At 47.5% G+C, this 25524-nt stretch overlaps 1 protein-coding gene across 1 annotated transcript in view; it reads right to left on the bottom strand.

Annotated features, from left to right (window-relative positions):
• Window positions 1-25524, bottom strand: part of ADAM12 (ADAM metallopeptidase domain 12) — a 382360-nt gene that overhangs the window by 52708 nt on the left and 304128 nt on the right. The window contains exons 12-14 of the mRNA XM_081533255.1: window positions 8902-9079; window positions 4100-4189; window positions 2407-2602 (exon numbers count right to left, since the gene is read on the bottom strand). Coding sequence (XP_081389381.1) covers window positions 2407-2602; window positions 4100-4189; window positions 8902-9079 — 464 coding nt within the window. The remainder of the gene's footprint in view (window positions 1-2406; window positions 2603-4099; window positions 4190-8901; window positions 9080-25524) is intronic.

Genomic DNA, 25524 nt, shown 5'->3' with positions numbered 1-25524 from the left:
AGCTTTGGTCACCATGAGTCACAGGCCCGCAGCCAGCTGAGTCACTCAGTGCAGGGCTCAGAGAGCCGTGGGGCTCCGTCTGAGCTCACCCAGGAGCAGGGACCGGATGCTCCAAGTCAGCAGGGCACCCAAGACTGCGCTTCACTCCAACGGCTCTGAGTGCTGTGTGTGCTCTGGCCACGGAACACTCCTTGGAAGGCAGCGCTGCCACTAAGTCCCCTGAAACTTAAGACGGGGAGATTACCGAGTCTGGGGAGAGGCTGGGCAGGGACGGCCACTAGGGACGCTTCGGGCCACAAAGGTTTGGCCTGGGGCAGCAGCGCTGACCCAAAGTGACTCCACTCGGCTAAAAGGTGCCCAGTCACTCAGCCATTCAGAGCCCACACGACCGCGTGACACATAGATAGTGAGAGCCTCCTTTGCGCTTGTCATGGAGAAGCATTCGAGGCTGTGAGTCCTACCTTGCCCGGAGGCCCTCCTACCCAGCTGGGGAGGAGGTCTGGGGACTAGTCAGGTTCCAAAGCCCAAGTGCCAAGACTCCGGACACCACCACTTCCCCTTTCTACCCACTCGAGTTCATCAGCTGACTCACTGGAAAAGACCCTGACGCTGGGAAAGATTGAGGGCAGGGGGAGAAGGAGGCCACAGAGGATGAGATGGTTGGGTGGCAACACCGACTCGATGGACATGAGTTTGAGCAAACTTGAGGAGATCGTGAAGGGCAGGGAAGCCTGGCGTGCTGCAGACCATGCAGTCGCACAGAGTTGGACGCGACCAAGTGACTGAACAACAACAGCTCATCAGCGAAGCCCGAGGCCTCGGAAGAACTCTCCAGAGAACGAGGTAAACGGAGGCACTGTGAACCCCTTGTTGCTGTATCCGGGCTGCGCTCTCCTCTCCCTCAGAAGGTCCCCCGCGCACAGGAGCATTGGCTTGGTTGCAGGGTGGTGGTAGTGGGCTCCATGAGAGCCCCCAGTCCTAAGCAACGTCCACTCTGTCCTCCACACTCGGGCCATTGCTTCCACATCATGCTTCAAACCCATGCTCTGAGGTTCAGTCACTGTTGTTTGCCCTCATCACTCCTAAACCCAAAACCCCACCATCAAAGTCTGGCAGAGGCCCGCATCAGCTCTCTCTCCCCTACAGAGCCCGAGCTGGCCTGGCCCCCTGCCTGGGCCTGGCTGACCACAGTGGCCTTGCCACAGCGGGGGCCTCCGGCCAGAACTGAGGCCACCCTGCAGCCAACAGGAAGGGGCAGAAGAAAGACAAGATCGTTGGGACACAGTCTTGGAAAAGACCCGCTGTGGGATTCTCTGTCAGAATCCGGGATGCAGGAACAAGGGGCCAACCCTGGGGTGACAAGCCCCTGCTCTGGGCCGCCCTGCCCTAGGCCCCGGAAGACGGGGCAACGGAGAGACACACAGGGGACGGGGCCCTCCCCCTTTCACTTTGAGCATCCGTTTGATGCTAGAGCTTCTGTGGAACTCGGGTTCGAGGCCTGGCTCTTCGGGGTGACGGCCCAGCGCGGGAATGCCGGCTGGGCTCTGGGCCACAATCCCAGCCTCGCGACCTTGGGAACTGACTTCCGGCCTCTGAGTTTGAGCTTCTGCCTTCCGTAAAGCTGCGGTCATTGTCTCCACCTCAGGCGTCCTGGGAGGGTTATGCAAACCAGGCTGAGCCCGGCTCCCGTGGCCCCCGGGCAGGAAGTGATGAACCATCTTTCAGGGACCTAACTATGCAGAGGCTGCTTCCTGGCCACCTTCCCGCCTGGGTGCTTTTTTTTTCTGGGACACACGCCTCTGTCACTCTGCTTTCAGAACAAAAAGGCATTCAAGGCCCTTGAACACCTGTCTCCATGCTCCTCCTCTGGCGCCCAGGCCTCTCACACTGGGCCCTCCCTCTGAACATCCTTCCCCGTCACAGACTCACGCATCAGCTCGGCTCTGGCCTTCCTGAGGCAGCCACACTCCCGACTGCCCCTCGTCCCCTGGCTGCACCGACGTCCTCTCCGGCACCCTCTGCCCGCGGCTCGGGGTGTCACTCGGGCGCCAAGAAGGACTTGCACACAATCAGGGTTGCGGGAGGGGATGTTCTGCTGCCTGTCTGCCTGGCTCCGTTAAGCCGTTTGAGGGCAGCGGTCTTGGCTGATTTGGCCCTGTCTCCCCAAGGGCACATGGCAGGTGCTCGTACATCTCTGGCCAGACCATTCTCTTGTGCCTCGGAGTGGGCTCCGGACAGCACCCACTTTTGCGTGCCTGTGCCCGGCAGGCCCCAGTCCTACCACAAAGCCCGTCACTTCAGCCCAACAGAAGGAAAGTTCTTGACAGCGTGCTCTGGGAGGGATACTCACAGAAACAGAAGGCTGGCTTCGCAGCCTCAGCACCCAGTTTGTTGGGGGCCACGTACCTGGTCCCCAGAGGGTGACGCACTGCTGCTCGTGGGTCTGGCAGATGCCGTTGTAGCAGTAGCCGTCCACCCCCTGACACAGGTGCCCGTCGTGCAGGTATACATTGGCCGGGCAGTGAGGACTGGCCCCTGTGCAGAACTCCGGGAGGTCGCAGGCATTGCTGGGGTCCCTACACGCGGTTCCCGCAGGCTTCAGCTGCAAGGAGAGGGTGGTTTATAAGCATGCGACTACAGGAAAGATGGAACGTGGTCCCAGTAACACTCCGGGTAGATGGGAGCAGGGCCACCCTTGTGTAGCCTCACGTAGACGGGTGTGAACTTCAAAGAAATTCCCTTTACTGAAGACAGAGCTCATTAAGTAAAGAGTCTCCTTCTGGGCTCTGGGGTTCTTTTCACTGTGAGGTGGTGGGGGAAACTAAGATGCAGCTCTTCTTAGTTTCCTGCAACATCAGAGTTTCCTGGTGAGCAGACAAGCTGGTCGTTGGCCCCTGGACCTTGGAGGAGGTGAGGAGTAGGGCGCTGCCTGATGGACTCATCGATTCTTAAGAACAAGATCTCTGGTCACCAGCACCATCACTTGTTTTAAGATGACATTTGCACTTAAAGCATTCACTTTTGTGGGCAAGATGACAAAAATCCTCCCAAGGGCATAGTTACAACAGTAATTTTATTTTGCCATCAAATCACAGAGCCGGGAATCTGGCTGTAGAACTTTACAGGGGCAGGGAGCGAAGAGGTAAACCAAGGGAGCCATACAGGATGTTAGGAATCATCCAAACGATGCCTCATCTTTTTGTGGTTGAGGAGCATATGGCCCAGGGTGGCTTGTCTGGAGGTTATACAGCCAGTGACCAGCCCCACCTCAAAGACCCCTCTCTCCAGTGACTTCCACCACCAGTGGCTGCAAGCCAGGGGTGCCAGCTTCTTTAACATCCCCATAAGTTAATCACAGGAAAGGGGTGAAGGATACTTGAAGTTGAATGTAAAATGTCACAATGCACTTTGGAAACACTGCGCTCTGCCTGGGTGGCTAAGAGGGAGTTTCCTGCAAGCAGAAGGTCAAGATCAATTGCTTAATTAAAAGGAAATAAAACTCTACCCTTGGAACATCTGAATCAAAAGCTCAGACTTCGACTCTGCCAGATCTCAGCTCTGAACAGTGAGACAAATGATGGAACTGCCAACATGAATGCAGTCAGGGTGGCAGAAAATGGCAGAGGCTAAAACTGCCAACTTGGCTGGGCTGGGTCAGCCAGCACCTTCTATCAGGGGTCAAGAGCAAGATGTTGAGGTCATGGAGAACAACTCACTCAGTGCCTCAGCCAGCAGGCACACGTTCTCGGGATGGAGCAGAGGGACCTGATGTGAGTCCTCCCTGTGAGAGAAGGAACTGGTTCTCAAAGATTTCCTCCAATAGCACGACCAGAACAGTTAATGGGGAGCCTGAGTTTTTTGGTCCAATTCCTTTCCAGCTCATAAATAATTTATTGCAGATGACTTAGCATTAAAATGTGCATTTCACACAAAGATCAGAAGATAATAAAAATAGGAGGTAGAGAGTACCAGCTTGTGTGATAAGGGCCACGGTTTCCCCAGCAGTGAGCGCTGGGAAATCGCCCTGCCCTGTATCTTGCCCTGCATCGGTGTTGAACCCACAGAACCCGTGGGTGACCTTGGGAGCAGGAGGACTCACCCGGCAGTTTTCACAGCACAGTCCGTGCGCGCAGACAGCGTCTGGCTTCAGGGTACAGGTGGTGGCATTGCAGCAGAGATTCTGACATTCCTGGAGATGGGAACAGGTTTGACAGGGTCACAGGGGGCCACTACTCACCAAAAGCAAAGGTCGCACCTTAAATGACTGGAAAGGGAAGAAAGAACCCAAGGGCCTGGCTCTTGAGCTGAAAACCAGCCTGACTGAGGATTATCTTCCTTTGGAAGAAAGCAGAGCTTCTGGTAAGTGTTTATGAACTGCCTGGGAGTGCGAGTCCCTGGGAAAAGTCAGCAGCACTCAAGCATCTTTCACGATGGGGTGAGGGACTGGGACAGAAGGCTGGCTGGCTCCAGAGGCCATTCGCATCGGCAGCGGGTGGGGCCGTGTGAATGTCTGCGAGGCCTCAATGCAGTGAACTCTGTCAGGATCACTGGAGCCCTTTGAACATGTTTAAAAATCTCCATAGATGCATACAAATTTAACTCTTCAAAGACTGATCCAGAGTTTAACCGAGAGCACAGTGGCAGGAAATGAAGTCAAAATAGTTGTGTCTGAACCACAACAGTCCAACCTGAAGCCACAGCTGGACTCTTGGTCAGCAGAGGCAGGGTGTCTCACCCACTGAGACACTCCTTAGGTCAGAAAAGCACCTCAGAATGAGCAAGAGACCGAAAGGAGCTCTGTGGGCTGTGCCCATAGATTTGCAAGGGATTTAAACAGGTCAAATAGTAGATGGATGGTCCTCTCTGAAATAAATGTGAGAGGCAGTGAACTCCTGTGTTCTGCTGTATTTCACAGGTACCCAATTTTGTCTAGCATAAAGAAACAAGAGGCTATAGTTTTGCTCAGCTCTCAGCAGAAGGCCTGCACATATCTACTCAGTGTATTTACGACATCGTGTGCTTTAGGACATTCTGGTAACTTGGAGTTGACACATTTTAGAAGAAATTGAATTGCCATTAGAAAGGGGAGTTCAACAGAGTCTTCAGAATTGAATTGATCACTGTCCTTTTATTTTCTCTTATATATGGTGAGTGCTGAAGAATTTATATATTATTGGCTACAGGCCCATCACATACTATTTTCATAGTGTAGCAGTTTACTCCCCAAACCATCTCCCATGAATGAATTTATCATCAGTATCATAAATGCAAAGAATAAAACGTTGATAATCCAGAAGATTTATGTCTCAACCAAGATATCTAAACTGTATCCCATGTAAAACTATGAATGATGTTCCCAGTGACTTCTATTACACATACACCCCAGGTTACTCAATTTAAAATTTGCTCAAGGACTTTATAAACATCCAGAGTGTGTAATATATAGAGTAAGAGAAAATTGCCAACCAGAAGCCAACACTGTAACTTTCAGGACAGTAAGGATTTCTACCTCATGGATTTACAATCCTAAAACATTCAGGAACTTGTTGTGTTTTTATAAACGGAGTCCATCAGTGGTCCTCCTGATCAGTGCCACCACACGTATAGTGATGCTGTCTGTACGTATGGTCTAAATGGCTCTTCTAATGATACATGGGCCAATGACACGTTACAGACTTCCTTGCACTCCTAAGGTAAATCAGCCATCCTAGAGCTGGTTTGTAAGATCCTTTAAGAACCAGGTCCCAATCCCCCCGATGAAACTCCTAAATAACATACACAGAAGTTCAAATGGAGACAAAGCCAAGTAGCATGGTTTTGACTTCAAAAGGGATTGATAATGTGAGCAAGATAACTAAGTTTAAAGATATTTGCAAGCTACTGGCAGGCAATTGACTCCAAACAAGGAGATAAGGCTGCTTTTTCAACCCGATTAGCTTGGAAGAATGAGCAAGTTGTCAGGATACCCTTATGGTGGATATAAATCTAATGTCCTGGACTCAAGGCTTCAGCACTCACTTGCCTTTTAACTACCCAGAATCTATTTCTGCTGCAGAACTCTGTTTATCAGAAGAGACAAATGCTTCATCCGTTGATGCAGCTATTATTTTAGTGTTCAATAGAGAAGTTCAACAGAGTCGACGAACGCTCAGCCTCCAACGACTGAAGAGTAATGAAGCCGTGAGAGGATTTTCAGCAAACGCCCTAATTGTCATTCTTGGGTTGTAGGTAGTAGACAGAGGTTCTCAGTCACCATGAACTGGGCTGAGACAACAATGCATCTTCTTGAAAAGACAGGCCATTATTTCTGGGAGCAGAAGCTGGGTCCCGTCGTGAGCTGGGGCAGTGGTTCTGACCCATTTACTCACTGAGGTGGTGACACCAGAGTGCTTTATAGTCCAGGGGATGCAAAGGCTGATAGGAAACAAAGGCATGATGGCTATTTACAGTGCTTGAGAGCTGAGTAGGGGAATAAAGAACCCAGGTTCACTAAAGTATTGGTCAGTTTGGAAACTGGAAATGGGCTTTCATACCATCAGAGCACAGCATGACCTTAAACCTTAAAAAGTAAACAAATAAAAAAAATTAAAAATTAGAAAACTAAAAATTGAGGCAAAAAGCTTGCCCATGACTTTCAAAGATTTCTTGGGAGAAAGAACTCTGGATGAAGAGAATGACAGTTCTTTTCAGATATCAAGGACTTCTTAAATGAGGGCCCTACACATAGAATAACATGCAGGGAGAGTATAGCTCTGCCTAAGCAAGGAGTTTGATTTCATCAAAATCTGTCCTGCAAGGCAATAAGTTGCCTGGAGAGATAGTAACTCCCCTGTCAAAGCTGAATGACCCCTTGATGGGGGTAAAAGAGAAGATCACAATATCAATGGCAAATTTCAGGCACTCAAGGATTTGCAGATGCGATGCTGGTGGTGGTGATGGTAGTGGAGATGAAGACCCAGCCGTGGTGGAAATGACAACAGCGATGGTGGTGGAAATGGTAACGGTGGCCATGTTAACCCTGCTGATGTGGAGGGAGGCAGGGATGCTGGCGGCCATGCTGGTCTATGGAATAAATGACTCTGCTAATAGAGTCATCCCAAACTGGAGAGCTGCCAAATTTATTTAAATTAATAAACAATTACAAGGAGTTCAAACAAAAGATAAACCATTTCAAGTCAACCTGACCTCTCCTGAGAAACAAGAGTAATTTAAACTAACTGTTTTTTCCTTTAAGCAATTAGAAAAAAATCTCTGAACAATTTCCCCTTTGTATAACCTCTTCCAAGATGGTTTCAATTTTTTCTCCACTCATCAAAAAGAGTTTCTGTAAGGTCATAGTTAGGATTTTGTTCCTGCATAGTAACCACGCTTTGTGTGCTGTGAGCAAAATTAAACACCCTCATGGACAGCGCCGTGACCCTGGGCGAATCCTGAATTTGGCAAGGGCACAGAAACACTTGATCAAGCCTCCTCCTCAACCCCCGTCCCCGAGCACTTATATTCACTCTCAATATTCTTACAGGAATGGTCAGATGGCGTCCGGGATTATTCCTGCTGCCATGGAAAAGCTCAGAGGCTTGGAGAGGGTGGGATATGATGAGTCCACAACCAGCTGTTTGTCAGATGAACACAGCAATGCGAGGGAAGTCTCAGAATCTCAGCACAAGTCTCCTTCCATCCTAGAATCCCCCTTTCAGAGCAGCCCTCCAAGATGTGCTCTTTCTAAGGCCTCACCAGGTCCATTTGTGAATTTAGCTAACACCCACCTTGAACTGGAGAAGGCAATGGCAACCCACTCCAGTACTCTTGCCTGGAGAATCCCATGGACGGAGAAGCCTAGCAGGCTGCAGTCCATGGGATCGCTAAGAGTTGGAAACGACTCAGCGACTTCACTTTCACTTTTCACTTTCATGCACCGGAGAAGGAAATGGCAACCCACTCTGGTATTCTTGCCTGGATAACCCCAGGGACAGGGGAGCCTGGTGGGCTGCCGTCTCTGGGGTCGCACAGAGTCCGATACGACTGAAGTGACTTAGCAGCACCTTGAACTTGTTTACCACTGCAGCTCACATAAGCTCCCAGAGAGGGACTCCCACATGTAGACAGCCTGCTATGCAAACGGGTGACTTTGATTTATTCTAAACACAACCTCCTCCAAACTTTGAGGGGGCTCTTGTTTTACCAGGCAGTGTCACTGTGTCCTTTCTCTCTCCTTTCCAAGATTATTCAGAGATTTTTTTTAAAAAAATGGCTGCTACAATTTTGATGTTGATTAACTTTACACTGGGCCCTATGGAAGCAAGAAAACATCCTGACAGTGGCTGGAAAGCTGGGTGAAATAAGCCTTTTCCTGGGTTAAAAAATGTTCTCCACTCTCGCTTATTGCTTCTGAAAGCTGACAAGCTGAGAGGCAGGAGACTGGGAGCCTCGGGTCGCACATACAGAGGAGGCTGTGGAGACAAGGGCAGAATTTCAACTCGGGAGGCATCTCTTGGTTAAACATGAATGCTGCTTATTCAAATTCCCCTCGGGCTGCACACCTTGCTGAAAGAAAGACTTGGGGCTTATTAGCCATTTGAAGCCAGCATTCCAAGGCTTTCTCCTCTGTCAAACTCAAAGCTAAATGCTTTTTCATTGTTCTTGTCCTCATCTTTCCGAGACTGCTGTGTCTTTCAACAGAGAAGATTCTTTATCTCTTTAAACCACTGATACAACTTAATTCTACCAATACTTAGCATTCAAGAAGGCCATCCTGGCTTATGAAGCTGGCTCAAGGTGGCCCTAGGACTTTCCCATCCTGATTCTTCAGCACTATTCGTTCTGCTGCACAATTCCTTCAAATTCTTGCTGGTTGGCCCAACCGTAAACGGGAGACAAATGTCCTGTAAACGTTTCTCTTACCTCTGGTTCCCCACAGTCACACTCCTCTCCTTCTTCAACGTATCCATTCCCGCACTTCTGGCCCCCGAAGGACTGCTTCACTTCCGGCAGGTTGAACAGACACATGCCCATGCCCTTCTCCAGGCTGGCCTCCAGGTCCTTCCTGCTGCAGCTGCTGAACATCATGGGGAACGGGAACCTGCGGGAAGGAGGCAGGGCGTCAGTCATCAGGGAACAGAAGGGCCTGTGCATCATCCCGCTTGTGCTACTGTGCTTGGTACCCATGGACATCATCTGGGCGGGTGGTCACTCTCTCAGTGAACAAAAGCTTGAATGCTGTAAAATGAGCACCTTCAGCTACACCCTGAGGTCCAATCCTGCACAGTTCCAACACCACTGAATGAGGAGGTGTTACCGGCTCAGTCATGTCTTGACTCTCTGAGCCTGCCAGGCTCCTCTCTGTCCATGGGATTCTCCAGGCAAGAATACTGGAGTGGGTTGCCATTCCCTTCTCCAGGGGATCTTCCCAACCCAGGGATGGAACCTGGGTCTCCTGCATCGCAGGCAGGTTCTTTACCGTCTAAGTCACAAGTGCTTTATCCCAAAAGAAATGATCTTGGGATGGTTTTCAAATTGACAGCTTTAGACAGTGTCTCATTACAGACCTCATTAATAGTTCTGTGTGAAATGACACAATGGAAAGTGAAGACTTAGGACCTGTAGCTTATAGTATAAATATGTGAGGAAGTTTTCTAAGTTCATTGATCAGAATGACCATCATCAGAAAGTCTACACGTGATAAAGGCTGGAGAGGGTGTGGAGAAGAGGGAGCCCTCCTACTCTGTTGGTGGGAATGTAAACTGCTGCAGCCACTGTGGAGAACAGCATGGAGGGTCCTTAAAAATACTAAAAATACCGTATGATTCTGCAATCCCACTCCTGGACATATATCCAGAAAAGATGAAGACTAATTTAAAAAAGACACATATACCCCATGTTTATAGCGGCACTATTTACAACAGCCAAGACATGAAACAACCTAAATGTTCATCAACAGATGAATGGATAAAGAAGGTATGGTGCATATATGTACAATGGAATATTACTCAGCCATAAAAAGGATGAACAATGCCATCTGCAGCAACGTGGATAGACCTAGAGATGACCATACAAGAAGTCAGAGAAAGACAAGTCATCTGATATCACTTATATGTGGAATATATAAATTGGACTGCAAGGAGATCCAACCAGTCCATCCTCAAGGAGATCAGACCTGGGTATTTATTGGAAGGATTGATGGCTGAAACTCCAAAACTTTGGCCACCTGATGTGAAGAGCTGACTCATTTGAAAAGACCTTGATGCTGGGAAAGATTGAGGACAGGAGGAGAAGGGGACGACAGAGGATGAGATGGCTAGATGGCATCATCGACTCAATGGACATGAGTTTGAGCAAGATCTGTGAGCTGGTGATGGACAGGGAAGCCTGGCGTGCTGTAGCCCACGGGGTCGCAAAGAGTTGTATGCGACTGAACAACAAAACCAACGAGACCTAATATACAGCACAGGAAATGATATATTAATACAGTATCTTTTAATAATCTATAATGAAAAGAATCAAAAAGTATATATAACTGAATTACTTTGCTGTACACTAGAAACCCACACAACATTGTAAATCAACTATACTTCAATTAAAAACAGTAATAAAGGCAATTGCTACCCTGAGGCAGGGGGAAGGTACAAATGACTGAGCTTATCAGCTCCCTGGCTTCACAGACATCATCTCCTCAGGAGGACACAACCCCTTGTGGCGGAAAGTGTGGGGGTTGGTCAGAGAATGGCTGATACTGGTTTGGACCCATGAAGGGTAAACTGCTGTCTCCTCAGGCACGGCCTTCAAAGAACAGAGGTGGTCAGAAGTGTGGGTCCTGCTCTTATCTCTAAAAACCAGGCCTGCGAAGGGATGTGGCCAAGTTGGCCGATTTCCCCGCAAAGCTCAAGCTCCCCCTTCCCTGGCCGCGAGGGGCCGTGCCAGCACCCTCGCACCTGGACGGGCTGTGTGACAATTCTTGGTGATGGAATTAGCAGGGGTGAAATGATGTGCAATCAAGTGGCTATTCCTTCCTCCTCCCTGTGGCCAGCTGAGCTCAGAGCATTCCAGCATCCTAGCAGGGGGACAAGACAGAACATCATCTGGTCCTGACTCACCACCCAGCACAGAGCCCCACGGTGGCATGCGGAAGGGACACCCCCGTCTAGGATGGTAAGCCACTGGAGACGGGGGATCTGTTTCCTACACCTGGTAGTGTTCCCTAACATATACGGGGCATCTGACTCTCTTACAAACACATTTTCCCATGTCTTAGGCAACAATGAGAAGGGCTAAAGCCACCAGAAAACCCAAGTTTTATTACTTAGTGAGGAAGCAGAGCCTGCCCAGCAGCAAGCCCAAGCATCCTCTCCCATGCAGACACTTAGCGGATGACATTATAATTGGATCCCAGTCAACTGGCCAAACCAACGCGTGCTGCTCTCTCTCCCTGAGGGTGGCAGACGAGCCACCATTCAGTGACTGAATCTGGAAATATTTCAAGACTGTGATGAATTCCAGGGCCAAACGGGTAACACTGCTACCTCTCCGAGTGTTTTCTATCAATCTCAGGTTATTAGCTCTGAAGTATAATTCTAATCTACAGGCAAATTAATACATGCAAAGTCTTGTTCTCGGATACAATGGCAATAAACCAAGACTTATCTGGAGCGCTGTAACAAAGTTCCCTTTGAACTCTGTAACTTTCCTGGGCAGACAGATTGATTATTCCTGGTATCAAAGTGATGCTGAATAGCTTCAGATGACAAGCCACGAGAAAAGAGTGTAATTCTGTCCATTGAGAAGGCCTTTGGGTGGAAAATATGATGTATTGCACAGGGGATAGAAAACAATCCTTTGCAGTAGAAGAGATCGAACCTTCTCCCGTGTGAGCTTTTCCCAGAACGCTCCTATCTCAGGCCTGATCCTGGAGGCTAAATCTTATTCTCCCACCAGTGATGCCCAACCAGGTGTTGTGATGAGAGCTCACCAGTTCATTCTTGGGGGGGAACTAATTTCTAGAAAATGTTAACAGGGAATTAGGAGAGACGCTCGGATAGACTGTAAGCCTCAGGAAGGGTTTATAGCAAGATTAACAGCAGCTGAGAGAAGCTCGGTGAAAGAGGGGTTATCAACCACCTAGTTCCCAAGGAAGTAAGACGTGTGTGGGGCTGAGACCAGCTCCAGGCACAGCTCTGACAAGCCCTCCCATCTCACTGTCTTTCAAAACAAATACATTTTGATTTTTTTTTTTTTAGCGGGGGTTGACATTAAAAAAGGAACAGAAACAAGGTGAATGAGATCAGTGTAAGTTCAGCATTTAAAAGCATTTAAAATTCAGAGCATCTGGGAGAGGAGAACAAATCACTAGTAGCAAAATACGACTCTTTCCGTGTCTGTGCTGGGTATGGTCAGGTAAGAGTCAAGTTATCTGTGTAACAGTATGTTTCTTGTTCTTAGGTTGTTTTTTCTTTCCCCTATTCTGTTGAAGGACAGAGCCCAGATGCTTTTAAAAGTTTTTTCTTGTTCAGTGTCATGGATGACATCCGTCCAATTCACAGCTTCCCAACCTTGCTCTGAGGAGCAGCGTCCAGGTACTAATTCCTTGAGGTGACTGCGTCTGGTTGTTTTTTAAATTTATTTTTAACTGGAGGATAACTGCTTTACAACGTTGCGTTGGTTTCTGCCATACATCAACATGAATCAGCCCTAGGCATCCACACATCCCCTCGCTCTTGAGCTCCCTCCGCCCACCCCATCCCACCCCTCTAGGCTGTCACAGAGAGGTGCCTGTTTTAACAACAAAGCGGCAATGCCAGTCGAGGTGTGGAGGAGGTCACCGACACCAGTCCTTTGTTGCCATCACTCCCAGCACAGAGCCGGGTCTCACACCACGCAGCCCGGTTTCACCAGCACGACATCTGCCTTCAAAGTTGGTACAAGGAAAACCTCCAGCAGCTGCCGGCTCACAGCTCCTGCCCCGGGTACACGTGAGTGGGGCATCTTTCCCTCCAATCTGGACCTTCCTGACTCGCTCGGAGTGACCCCAGGGAGGCCCCTTGGGAAGGCTGCAACCCTTCCCCATACTTTCCTGTCCTCTCTGTGGGCTGGACTGGTCAACATTTCACCTCTAAGGGAGAATGGAAAAAGGCCACTTGCATCCTCCGAGACCTCTTATTTGATGACAAATGGCAACGTGACCAGGGAGTGTTCTGCACCTGCCTTCACCCTTTCGTGATTTCTCATCATGGGGAGCAGGTGACTATCTCTCTGATAGAATATTCCTGAGCCCTATTTGGGGCACTTAGAGAAAGTCAGGCTTTGGAGGAAGAAGAGCAGAGTAACCTGTCACTCATCATTCAATCATTCTGCAAGTATTTATTCAACACCTGAGTGCCAAGCATTGTACTAGGTCCCGGAGAGACGGGAGTGAATAAAACACACACCCGGATCTTGGCCATGGTGGGGCTTGCAGCCGGTGGGGCAGACAGATAATCCAGAAGATAAGGGAGTAGATTGTGTGTTAGAAAGGAATGAACGTTAAGGAGAAAAGTAAGACAGGTCAGGGGAGAAGGATATAGGAGGTCTTGACCTCTTAGGGGAAGATGATCATGGGAAGGAAGGCATTTGGGATGTGAGGGAAGAAGCTGGGAACACCTGGAGGAAGAATGGTCTAGGCAGAGGGAGGAGCCGGTGCAAAGGGGTATGTGCAGGTGTGACGGTCCTAGAGGACTTTGTTCAGCCGACAGCAGCAGGTTCTTCTTTCAGTAACACATACCCAGAGGAGCGACTCCTTCCCCAGAGAAGACTCCTAGGCCCTCTGAGGTCAGGTGGATGGCAAAAGATGACCATGGAACATCATTAAAGGGGGAGAGGGGCATCGCCCTGCATGGACCAGGCACTGATAACGGCTTAAGGTAGTTTTCATAAGAATTTCAAACTAGTATTTCCCCTTTGACTTTTTTTTTCTTTTTAAAGCAAACTAGTTTTGACTGACAAGCAAGGGTCTGCCCATCAACTCCCTTTATCTGCTGGAATCCTCTTGGTTGACCGGTGTGTGGCAAGGAAGAAGAGAGTACCTAAAAACTATATCTAACCCAATGCGCCCCGAAAAGAGACAGAATCCAGTCATCTAAAATGATTTCATGCACATCAAAACTACAATGAAGTACCACCTCACACCGGTCAGAAGAGCCACCATTTCAAAATCTACAAATACCAAATCCTGGACAAGGTGTGGAGAGAAGGGAACCCTCCTGCACTGTTGGTAGGGATACAAGCTGGTGTAGCTACTATGGAAAACAGTATAGAGGTTTCTCAAAAAAATTAGAGTTGCCGTATGATCCAGCAATCCCACGCCTGGGCATATATCCAAACAAAACTGTATTCAAAAAGGTGAACGCACTCCTGTGCTCATAGCATCACTGTTCACAATAGCCAAGACTTGGAAGCAACTGAAATGTCCATCGACAGATGAATAGGTAAAGAAGACATGGCACATCATACAATGGAGTATTACCCAGCCATAAAAAGGAACAGAATAATGCCATCTGCAGCAACACGGATGCAACTAGAGATTATCATACTAAGTGAAGTCAATCAGAAAGACAGATACCATATGATATCACTTACATGTGGAATCTAAAATATGACACTAATGAACTTATCTACAAAACAGAAACAAACTCACAGACACAGAACAGACTTGTGGTTGCCAAGGTGGGGGTGAGGGAGGGATGGAAAGGGAGCTTGGGGCTAACAAATGTAAACTAGTATATGTAGGGAGTGGATAAACAGCAAGGCCCTACTGTATACCCCAGAGAACTATATTCAACATCTTGTGATAAACCAGCAACAGGAAAGGATAAGAGTGTATAACCGACTCATTTTGCTGTACAGCAGAAACTGACACATTATAAATAAACTATGTTTCAATAAAAAATGATTTCAGGTCAAGAGATAAGAGAATTTGATGATACCAAATATTAGATCAAACCATGATAGAATCCTGATTTACACACATAGCCACACGAAAGGATGACTCCAGGAAGATGCTTGGCACGGCCAAGCTCATCACCCTGCTTCCCCGATGCCAACCCTGCTTCTGAACTTCTGATGATACCAAAATGGAACCTTTTGTGTGGCAGTTCACTACTCCTTCATTCATCCACTCACTCATGGGATAAGTAGCTAAAGCTCCGAGGAGGATCCCATGATGATTAAAACGTGGCTCCAGCCTCCCCCCTTTCCTTGCTGGACCTCTGTCAAGGGAACTATTGGACACGTCCACTCCTCACACTGCCTCTCCACCCATATAACTAAAATACTAGAAATACATTCAGATATATAAAGACATTATGCATATTCATCCACATGTATAAATTACATAAAATATATAAGCATATTAATTACATTGAATTGATATATATATATTTGGAATAACTATTGAGAACCTGCTTTAAGCTAGATGACATGGTGGGTACACTCTCATAGTAATATTTTCTTCTTTATTCTGTTTTAAATTTACACTTTAAAACAACCCCATGAGATAGGTTTGTTATCCCTATTTTGCAAATGAGATGAAGGCATTTAAGAGTTCTCACTCCAGTATTCTTGCTGGGATAATCCCATGGACAGAGAAGCCTGGTAGGCTATAGTCCATGGGGTTGCAAAGAGTTGCACACGACTGGACATGCAAGCAAAATAAAAAGGCAAAGCAAAGTTGGGGGATGGCAGAGACTAGATCTGATCCCAAGTGTAGTTATTTAAAAAACTCATTTTCCTCACTGAGGACATCAGTTCAGCCCTGGATTTTCCACAGTAAACTGCTGAGACATGGACAGTGATCAGTACAGCCTTGATGTTCGGACTTACATACAAAGGAGGAACCATTCCCTCAGCTCAACACCTTCCTGAATCAGAGCCCCTCAAAGTTTTGTCCCAGCATCAGTATCGCCTGGCGACCTAGCAGAAATGGAGATGCTCAGACCCCACCTGGACCTGCTGCTCCAGAAGAACTCAGGGGTGGGGGCCACACAACTGTGTTTTAACAAGCTCTCCAGGTGACTTCATTTTAAACTGAAGTAAAATTCACATGACAAAATCACCACTTAGAAATATACAATCCTGCAGCTTTTCGTACATTCACGGTGTTACACAAACATCACCACTTATTCCAGAACGTTTTCCTGAGCACACCCCCCCACCCGAAAAAAATCCAGCCCATGAAGCAGTCACTCCTTACCCCCACTCCTCCAGTTCCTGTCGACCACAAATCTGCTTTCTCTCTCCCTGGATTTACCTGGTCCGGACATTTCGTGTAAATGGAACCTTCCAACGTGTGACCTTTCATGTCTGGCTTCTTTCAACACAGTTTCAAGGGTCATCCATGCTGCAGCACTCTTAGTACTTCATTTATTTCAATGACTGAATGATATTCCATTGGAAGTAAGATTACATCACAATTTGTGTATCTATTCATCAGTTGATGGTGCTGGTGATTTACCAAATAATCAAAATTAAAGATTGGGAGCAAGTGACCTAGGTTTAAAATTCAAATGCTATAAAGATAATACATGGACAAATCCACACTTACTGGTGTAAATGATAAGAAATACAAACCAGGTGCCTTGCAGGTCACTTTTCTTGCACTTAAATTAGAAACAGTTCTGTTTTCCCCTGTGGTTCCATTTTTCTAAGAAAAGCTCGATGTACAGCATTTTGAAACCTTACGTGACCGTAGGCATGTGCTAGAAATACCATGAGAATCTTAAAGTCAAATTCAAATCACAAATGAATTTTCAAATATCGTGAAATATTAGAGCAGGTTAACTGATTAATCTTTGTACTTTAAGGTGGCAGAAGATTCTGACTGAACAGAAAGATGTTTCTGTTTTGAAGCAAATTCCTCCCACTTGCTTCGAACTCCAAAGTACGATAGTTCTGCCTTCTTTTAGCTCATTTTGTTCCCTTATTTTATAGCCTTACTCCTTGGACTATTAATGAAAAGAACACTGAATTAGGCCATGTAGTTGCTCATGACTTTGAAGATCCCGTGCAGCCCATGGTGGGTAGTTTAAAAAAGACAAGCCTCAGTTTCTTCTAGAGCTTTTGGCAAACTCATCATAATGTCCTTTTTAATACTTTTCATAAATCATCCCAAATATGTCAGGACAGCAGCTAATTGAATTGACATATAGCAGTGACAGGCTGATGCAAAGCAATAAAATTGGAGAATTATTCAGAAAAGAAGCCCTTTTGCATGATACTTTCCCTTGGCACAAGAATGCTTTAAAAGGATTACACCTAGGACCCAGAAAAAAGTGCTGCTTTCAGCTCACAGGCAGAGAATTTCTTGCAAACACCATGCCAGGGTGACCGGCTCCTGTTCAGATGTGACCTCTTTAGTTAAGACACGTCTGCCTTTTTCCTAATATATAACGACCAAGGACACTTGGGGGTAAATTTACCGTGCTGAATGCAAGATTAGAAATAAAAAGCTGATGAAACAGACAGCTGCGTGATTCTGGAGAACACACATCCACAGAAACTGCTTTCCCAAAGAGGAATGCCACTTATGGCTTCCCACCGTAAATGCAGTCACAGCTTAATATTTCAGCCATCACCAAGCTGCCAAGTAAAACATTATTAGGGGTTACTTTTACTTTGACAAATGTGCAGTCAGAAAACTCTTTTCTTGTAGGAGCCTATTGTGTGTCTCACGGCTGTATTCCTGGGGGTGAATCATACTAAGACCATTTATCAAGCCTGACAGTGGAACTTGGGCGTTATCTGCCTTGCAAAACTCTCTGGAAATTATCTTCTCTTGTTGGCAATTAGGCAACCCGGGCAAGCAGCAGCAATCAGGCTGGATTCACCAGGGCTGCAGGTCACTGTTCTCCATCTCCTTCGACTTCCTTACCTCATTAATCACTGTGTGCTGGGTCCCAAAGAACCCGTGTTCCCCAGCTCCAAGCTCTGGGGGGTGACAACAGCCCGCATGCCGACTGCAGGAAAGAAAGGCAGGTGACCGCAAGAAGGATGGAATAACGTGGGCAGCTGCTGAGAACAGCTTGAAGCTGACATAACCGTGTGACAGGAGAAGCCAGCATTGCAGGAAACCAGGGATGGGAAGTCATCCAGATTTCTGTTTAAATCGATTGGAAACAAAGAAAGAAAACCTCACATCTTTTACAGCTGATAAATGATTAGATGGTAAAGGGATACTGGTTTGGGGAAATACGTTGCTAACTTTCTGCTTCCCACTGATTTCTTCCTGCAACTGGAATGGAGTTTTATTTTCTCCTGACAGTGAAAGTGACGGATGCAACAGGCCTGGGAGGCTCTTCTTTACCCAGGCACAAGGCACCGAGGAGACGGAGGAGAATTGAAATTGGAAGACTAAGTCTGAGCACTCATTTGTTAAAACTAAAGCTCAGTCTTACACCCAAGTCTCAGTCTTCACATCTATTCTGGGAATAACAACAACTACCTCGGGTGTTGAGGGAGAGGACAAGTGAGACTCACACAAAAATGGGAAAGTCTTTGGTTAACTTCAAAGATGCTAGTTGCCAGTATTCGCCTGAAAGGATGTGTACCTCTCTTCCTTATTTAGAGGTGCCGCTTTGGCTATTTCAAGTTACAGATTGCCAGTGCCTTGTGCTTAGAAACATTTTCCAACAGGGTGCAGACTTAATGACAGTTGTAGCCCCAAAGCAGTCATCTTTAAACTGCAAAATCACAAGTACAAGTCAACTCAAGAGAGAGATGATTCAGGAGGCAAAGGCATGATCAAGCAGTTAAACAGGATCCCTCAATTTAATACACATGTGGTGTCAAAGACGCTGCTCATTCTCGAAGGACCGGGCTGTTGTGAGCTGAACCAGAACATGGGCTTAGGAGCATAAACAACCAGCTGAACCACCAACCAACACTAACAAAGCCACTGTTTAGATGACTGTTACCTGCTGTGTGGTTGCGGTAGTTCTCAGTTCCTGGAACTTTTTCCAAAACTTTTTTCCCCAAACTCCTGCAACCTTTCCCTCCATAGCCAAGGCCTGGGAGGGATTTGGGAGGGGAATGTGACCACAGACAGACAGACCTGACCCTCCCCACGATCCGTTCTCTGACAACACGACCTCCTGACTCTTTGTCACTAAATCCGAAACCAGCTTGGAGAGCTTTTCCAAAAACAAACAATAACTCACAGTTCAGGGCCAGTTCAACGCATGCCTAGCTTGTCCAGGAGCACCAGCCTCACACTGATGCCGTCTTCTCTTCCTGGGGGGGACACAGGGCCCGCTTACCGCCGTGGGTGCAAGAGGTCTTGGTTGGGACAGGTTTGCTCAGCCAAGTTTCAACCCCAAAGTTCTGAGGCTGTCTTGAGAAAAATCTTCAGATTTTTCACAATTATGCCCTGGAATAAAATCTTGCAATCACCACGCAAAGAATTTAGGAGTGACCAAGAGGCATGTCCTGTCGGCGTGGGTGGTAGTGTCTGCACCCACGGCGACTGGCCTTTGTCAGCAGCCGCCTGGCAGGACTGAGGTGCCGCTCAAGGTCACTCGGTTTCAGGGGCTACTGACTTCATCTCACTCCGCGTGTCTGTGTTAATAAGTCTGAACGGCAGTTACCACTCTTGAGCCAGGCCTTGCTGTGAGCCAGGAGCTTGGTGGGCATCTTCACCCACGGACCGCCGGATGGGTCAGATTATATCATTCCCATTTTACAGGTGAGGAAACCGAGGTTCAGAGAGGTTAGGTACCTTGCCACAGTCCTCTGGTTCCACCGCCAAGACTGAAACCCCAACTTGCTGACCTGAAGGCCTGTGCTTTCTCTGCAACCATGCTGCCTTGAGGGCAGTCAGGAGGCCTCTGGGAGCTGCTTCCAGGCGTCACCCCCAGGGCAGGGGCCTCAGGGCAGCCTCGGACGTGACCTGGCATAAACGGTGGGGAGCCATGAGGGCATCTGGGGGGGGGCGCGCAGGTAACAGGGAAGCCCACCGCCCTGCCTGCGGCTCCAAGCGTACCTTCGAGCATCTCTCTGAACCTCCTTGGGGCCGGATATTGGGATTTATGGATCACACCTGCACTCACGCACACACCTGAGGGCGGTTGTGAGCCCGTGGGTCCCAGCAAGCTGCCAGCAGAGGACAGTGCTATCCACCTAGAACATATGGGACTCTGCTGGGGGGTTTTCCGGGGGTTAGTTGGGGAGGAGGTGTGTGGATCCAAGCCCCCCTCTGCCGGGCCAGGGGTACCCGGTGTGACCCTGAACACACGGGCTTACATGGCAGAACAGAACCCCGGCGGCTTCATCCTTGTGCCAAGTCCAGGAATGGAAAGTGACCACATGAGGACCAAAGGCTTAACCCCGCGGGCTGCCAGATGGGCCGCAGACGGTGAAGAAAACCACCGGGCCAGGAGCGAATGATCAAAAACGTCCTTAGTAGGACATGTCCATTGTTAATAGCAAACACCTGGGGCCCAGAATGGAGCCATCTGCCGGCACGTTATAATTCATGTTTTTAACGTGTGACCTTTGACCTCTGTGCCTCCTCTCCCCCTCCCCCCAGGAAATTAATTAAAGTGTAAATGTAATTGGCCAGAATTTTTAATAAAGAAGGAGACCAGCTGAGCTCTGGTCACTTGAGAGGTGCGCACGCGACCACTGCGCGTTCCTAGAAAGTAGCCCTTTTACTTCTGTGCTCTGATGGCTCTTTCCTGAATCCAGTCCCGAAAGGCCAGGGACTCAGGCCAGGGGCCCAGCCCCTCAGAGGCAATGTCTCAGCTTCATCACAAGACACCACTGTCCCTGTGTGGGGCTGGTCAGGGCTGGAACTGTGGCAGACCTAAACAAATCCAGGGCTTAACAGAGGGCGGTTTACACGTCGAGGTAACTGTGCCTTTGCCTCCCGCCCAGGAGACAGACCTGTATAGACCCTGCTGGTGGTCACATCTGCTCACTCTGCAAGTTTCTAACAGGGAAGACACTTTTAACCAAACATGATCACAAAGGTGGTCATGGTAGATACTGCCAAGCTATCCAACTAAGGCTGAAGTCTACTCAGCCCTGTTCTTACATCACTGAGCTCCTGGCGCTGGGGTAACTACCGGGACAGCCTGCAACTCCAGAGTGGTGAGGATGACTCTCTAGGTCTCCCTCCCCTTCCACTGCCCCTGGAGATCGGAAATGGAAGGTTCCTTTGCTCAAGGACACCTGGTGAAGGCCAGAGAACAGGCGAGAGGCAGGAGCCAGAGGCTGCGGGCTGATGTCTTGAGTCTGATCCTGATCTACTGTGAGGCCTCTGGCCTTTCTGAATCTCAGTTTTCTCATCTGTATAATGGAGGTGATTGTTTCTGCCCTTTCCTTGTAGAACTGTGACGATTAAATTTGAAAGGAGATGTGAAAGGTCTTTGTAAACTGAGGAGTAATCTATGAGATCTCCAGGGCCTTATTCTTACAACTGCTTTTAGTTTTTCTATTTTCAACCTCCTACTTTAGCTCAATTAAACACAGGCTTTCAAGAGAAGCCACTCCTGGAAGGACTCTGCCTTTTAAAAGCAAATTGCTCCCTGGTCTCCACAGAGTTTAAAACAAGAAACAATGGACACAACCTCCTATTTACCTGGAGTTTCTCAGTCCTTATTCTTTTTTATTTTTGTTTTTATTGTATTGTTTCTGTTCTTGTGAGTTATCATAAGTCCATTGTAGCTGATGTGGAATATACAATAAAAGAAAATGGTGATGCCGCAGCAAATACTATAGTATAAAAGACAACGGCCTCAGAATCTTCTCCCTAGAAGTTTAGCCATTACATGCAGGGCATTACATGCAAGGCATTTACATTACATGCAAAAAAAAAAAAAAGTTTAGCTATTAAGTCTGCACACATCTGATTGTGTTGGAATCATCATCCATCTATCCATCTACTATCAGCCCTCTCAAACATCAGCCCACTCAAATATCACCATCCACCATTCATCCATTCAACCACTCCCCCTCACATCCATCCTTCCATCCATATATCCATCCTTCTATCCATCCATCCTTTCAGTCCAGAAGTATTTACTGAAATTTACTATATACCAGACGCTACTATATTCTAGGTTCTGGGGGTTTAGCAGTGAATAAAACAGACAAAATTCATGACCCACTAGAGCTTAAAGTAGGTCCCTATGAATACTGTTGGTCTTAGAGAGGCCCAGAATTTACCCTTGATGTTACACTGCAGCCTCTGTGCCACATGTCCTGGGGAAAGGAGGAAGCTCTGTGTGTGTGTATATGTATGTGTGTGTGTATGGGTGTATGTGTGTATGTGTGTGTGTGTTGTTTGTGTGTAAGGGGGGAGGTATTGGCTGAATTTCAGCAGCAATGTCCTGGGGAAAGGAGGAAGCTGTGTGTGTGTGTGTGCGTGTGTGTGTGTGTGTGTGTGTGTGTAAGGGGGGAGGTATTGGCTGAATTTCAGCGGCAATGTTTTCACACATGTTCTACCACAAATAAAATGCTGGATTAACGAGCAATGACAGGAAATAATTCTCTGCTGTTGTAACATAAGTTGAAGGAGATTTGCAGAACTAAATGCTTAAAAATGGGCAAGCCCTCCTGCTTCGAGAAGTCACACGGGGACAAGGCTCTGGACTGAGAAGGCCTCAGTCCCCACGTGAAGCCTGAACACAGCAAAACAGCCAAGGAGGCAGGTGGTGGCGAGGACCCCGGGAGGCAGGGTGGCATGGCCACCCTAGTCTCCATCTAGTCTGGACCACAGAGCTCCCTGGGGGCCTGAGGTGGGAAGCAAGAGCATCTTCCTCTGACCAGAACCCCAGAGTAGACGCCCTTCTCCTCTTCCTGAGGTTCACAGCTGCCGCACGTATTTACTGGAGATAAGTCACAGCAAGGTGGAGAGTCAGGGGCTTGGCTTCTGGGGACTCAGCCTTACATCCTGGCGCTTCCACTTGGGTAGTTTTGAAAACATAAGCGATTCATTTAACTTTCTGAGCTCCATCACCTCATCTTTAAAATGGCTATAACCACACCCACCTCACACCTTTGTCCGATGAAAGAGGACACCCCAGTGCCATCCAGGGTCCAGGTCAACTTTGCCTCTGTTCATTTCCTCCAAGCTGGATATTCAGGGAGGAGAGGCCATGTGGAATGGTCTTCCCAGCTTGACCTCTGGTTTGCATCCAGCTTAAGAGGAGCAGACATTCTACATGCCCCTGGGCAGTGACTATTACTATCCCAAGTCTGCACTGATCGCAGACAAATTCTTTCATTTTTTAGTGAGCAAAATCTAATCCTGTGGAGAGGAAATAAGTATACAGTCTGTACTGAGGGGCTCTTCTGCCAGTTCATTTCCCCTTTACGGTTACATCGGGAAGTAGCCAACTCAATTACTCTGGTTGGATAATTAAATTGATTCTAACCTATAGTGTTTTAAAGTTACTAGAGTTCCTCATTTTGTTGCTGTTTGTTTTTCTTTTTAACTCCTTGGGTAAAGATTTCCATCCCTTCCACTGTACTTGGAAGAAATGAAGACTTTCTTAAGCTTTTCATTGAGAAAAAAAACTCACCTTCAAATGAAGAGCTGATATGGGGAAATAATTTTCTCCAATCCCATGCTCATAAAATCCCTTTATAATAAGCATATTTCAAGACCTCAGATCCTCAAACTTCAAAAGGGGGTGAGTTTTAATTATGTATATTTTGCACTGATTTTTCAAGAAAGCAAGTTCTTCGAAAGGTATAGACTTTTCAGATACATCAGATTTCTGTCAATTCCTACCACATCTGAAACTTGGGAAGTTTTCACTGAAAAGTACAGTCAATTTTAGTTTCTTGAATCACATTTTCAGATAGAAAAGTGAAAGTGTTAATCGCTCAGTCGTGTCTAACTCTTTGCGACCCCATAGATTGTAGCCTGCCAGGCTCCTCTGTCCATGGAATTCTCCAGGCAAGAATACTGGAGTGGGTAGTCATTCCCTTCTCCAGGGGATCTTCCTGACCCAGGGATTATACTAGAGTTTTCTGTGTTGCAGGCAGATTCTCTACCACCTGAGTCATCAGGGATAGAAGCTGCCTCAAATATAAATTCAATTTTCCTGTAACATGAGCTAGGAATTCTCAAGAAGAGTCAGCCTAACCCTATGCAATTCTTCTGGGATCGGTTCAGACTGGACTTCACTTCGGAATATTCCCAGCACATACCCCTTCCAACCTCACTCCTTGTTCGCAATAAATTATTGGTAATTTTTTTCAAAAGGTGTTAAATGCTATTATGGTAATATTTAAAGTGTTCTCCTTATCTTTTAGAGGCACAACTTAAATATTTATAGATGAAGTTATGATACCCAGTATTGTATAAATAGATTAGGTGCCCTGACTGCAAGCCCCATGGCACCCAAAATGTCCTGGAGGAGAGCCCTGAGCTTTGGGTCTGCAATCACCAGTTTGCTTGTCTGTCTTCCTTGTCACAATAGAAGGACCTAGAAGTCAAGGATCCTGCCATTTGGGTCTGCTGGCCCACTCTGCTCTTTAGGATCAGACACACAGATACCTAAAAATACTAGTTGAGTCAATGAGAGGTTTTGCTGTAATTGGTCACTCGGCCCTGTTTCCTGCAGCTGGCTTGTCTGGGGTTGAGGGCTGAGCCCACGTCCTCTCGGTTTTCAAGAGAGAAGGGTGCACTTGGGTGGAGCCAGCCAGCTGTGCTCCACGTCTGGACAGCTGTGCAGCAAGGAAGCATGCAATGAATGTTTCCTGAATTGAATTATATGGAATTGAATGAGCCAATTATCCACACTTCTGCGGAAGTGGACTGGCGATGCTTCCACCTTAAACACAGTTATTTGATCTAGTTATAGATGGTATTCGTGAACGCCCAACCTCAGCGGAATGTAAATGATCTACACCCCTGGTGAGCAAGCGGTGACCCTCACTCGTTTATTTTCTCAGCCCACATTACACTGGGCGCTGAACGTACTGCCCTCGAATGCCTGTTGGCAACCGGGCAGCACATTCTTTGCTTGAGAGTTGTTTGTCAGCCTGGATTAAACAAAACCCAACAGCCCCAAACTCCAAATCTTAGGACCAGCATGAAAACGGCAGTAATTCCTTCCAGAGACACATGTGTACAGTGTGGAAGTGCTCTTTTGTGGCTCTTGGATGTACAGTCCTTAAGAATCTTACTGGAGAAACAGCAAAGTGAAATTCCAAGCAGAAAAGACTCAGACCAGGCAAGAATACTGGACTGGGTCGCCATGCCCTCCTCCAGGGGATCTTCCTGACCCAGGGATCAAACCTCCATCCCTTGCATCTCCTGCATTGGCAGGCAGATGCTTTATCCCTGAGCCACCTGGGACATCTTCTGGTCTTAGCTTAAACGTCATCTCCACAGAGTTCTTCCCCAAACCACTAACTAACGTCTGGTCCCCCAGCCAATGGGCTCCTTCTCCTTCCCATCCTCTTCCTTTGCTTCTGTCACAGATCTCCTTTCAACCTGCAGTTTTTAATTTACTGCTTTCTAAGGCTGTCTTCCTCACAAGAATTCAAGTC

This window comes from Giraffa tippelskirchi, chromosome 2 (genome assembly GCF_054371585.1).
Source record: "Giraffa tippelskirchi isolate mGirTip1 chromosome 2, T2T-mGirTip1v1.2.pri, whole genome shotgun sequence".
NCBI lineage: Eukaryota > Metazoa > Chordata > Mammalia > Artiodactyla > Giraffidae > Giraffa > Giraffa tippelskirchi.
Note: the sequence above shows the minus strand (reverse complement) of the source record. Positions and strands in the feature narration are given on the sequence as shown.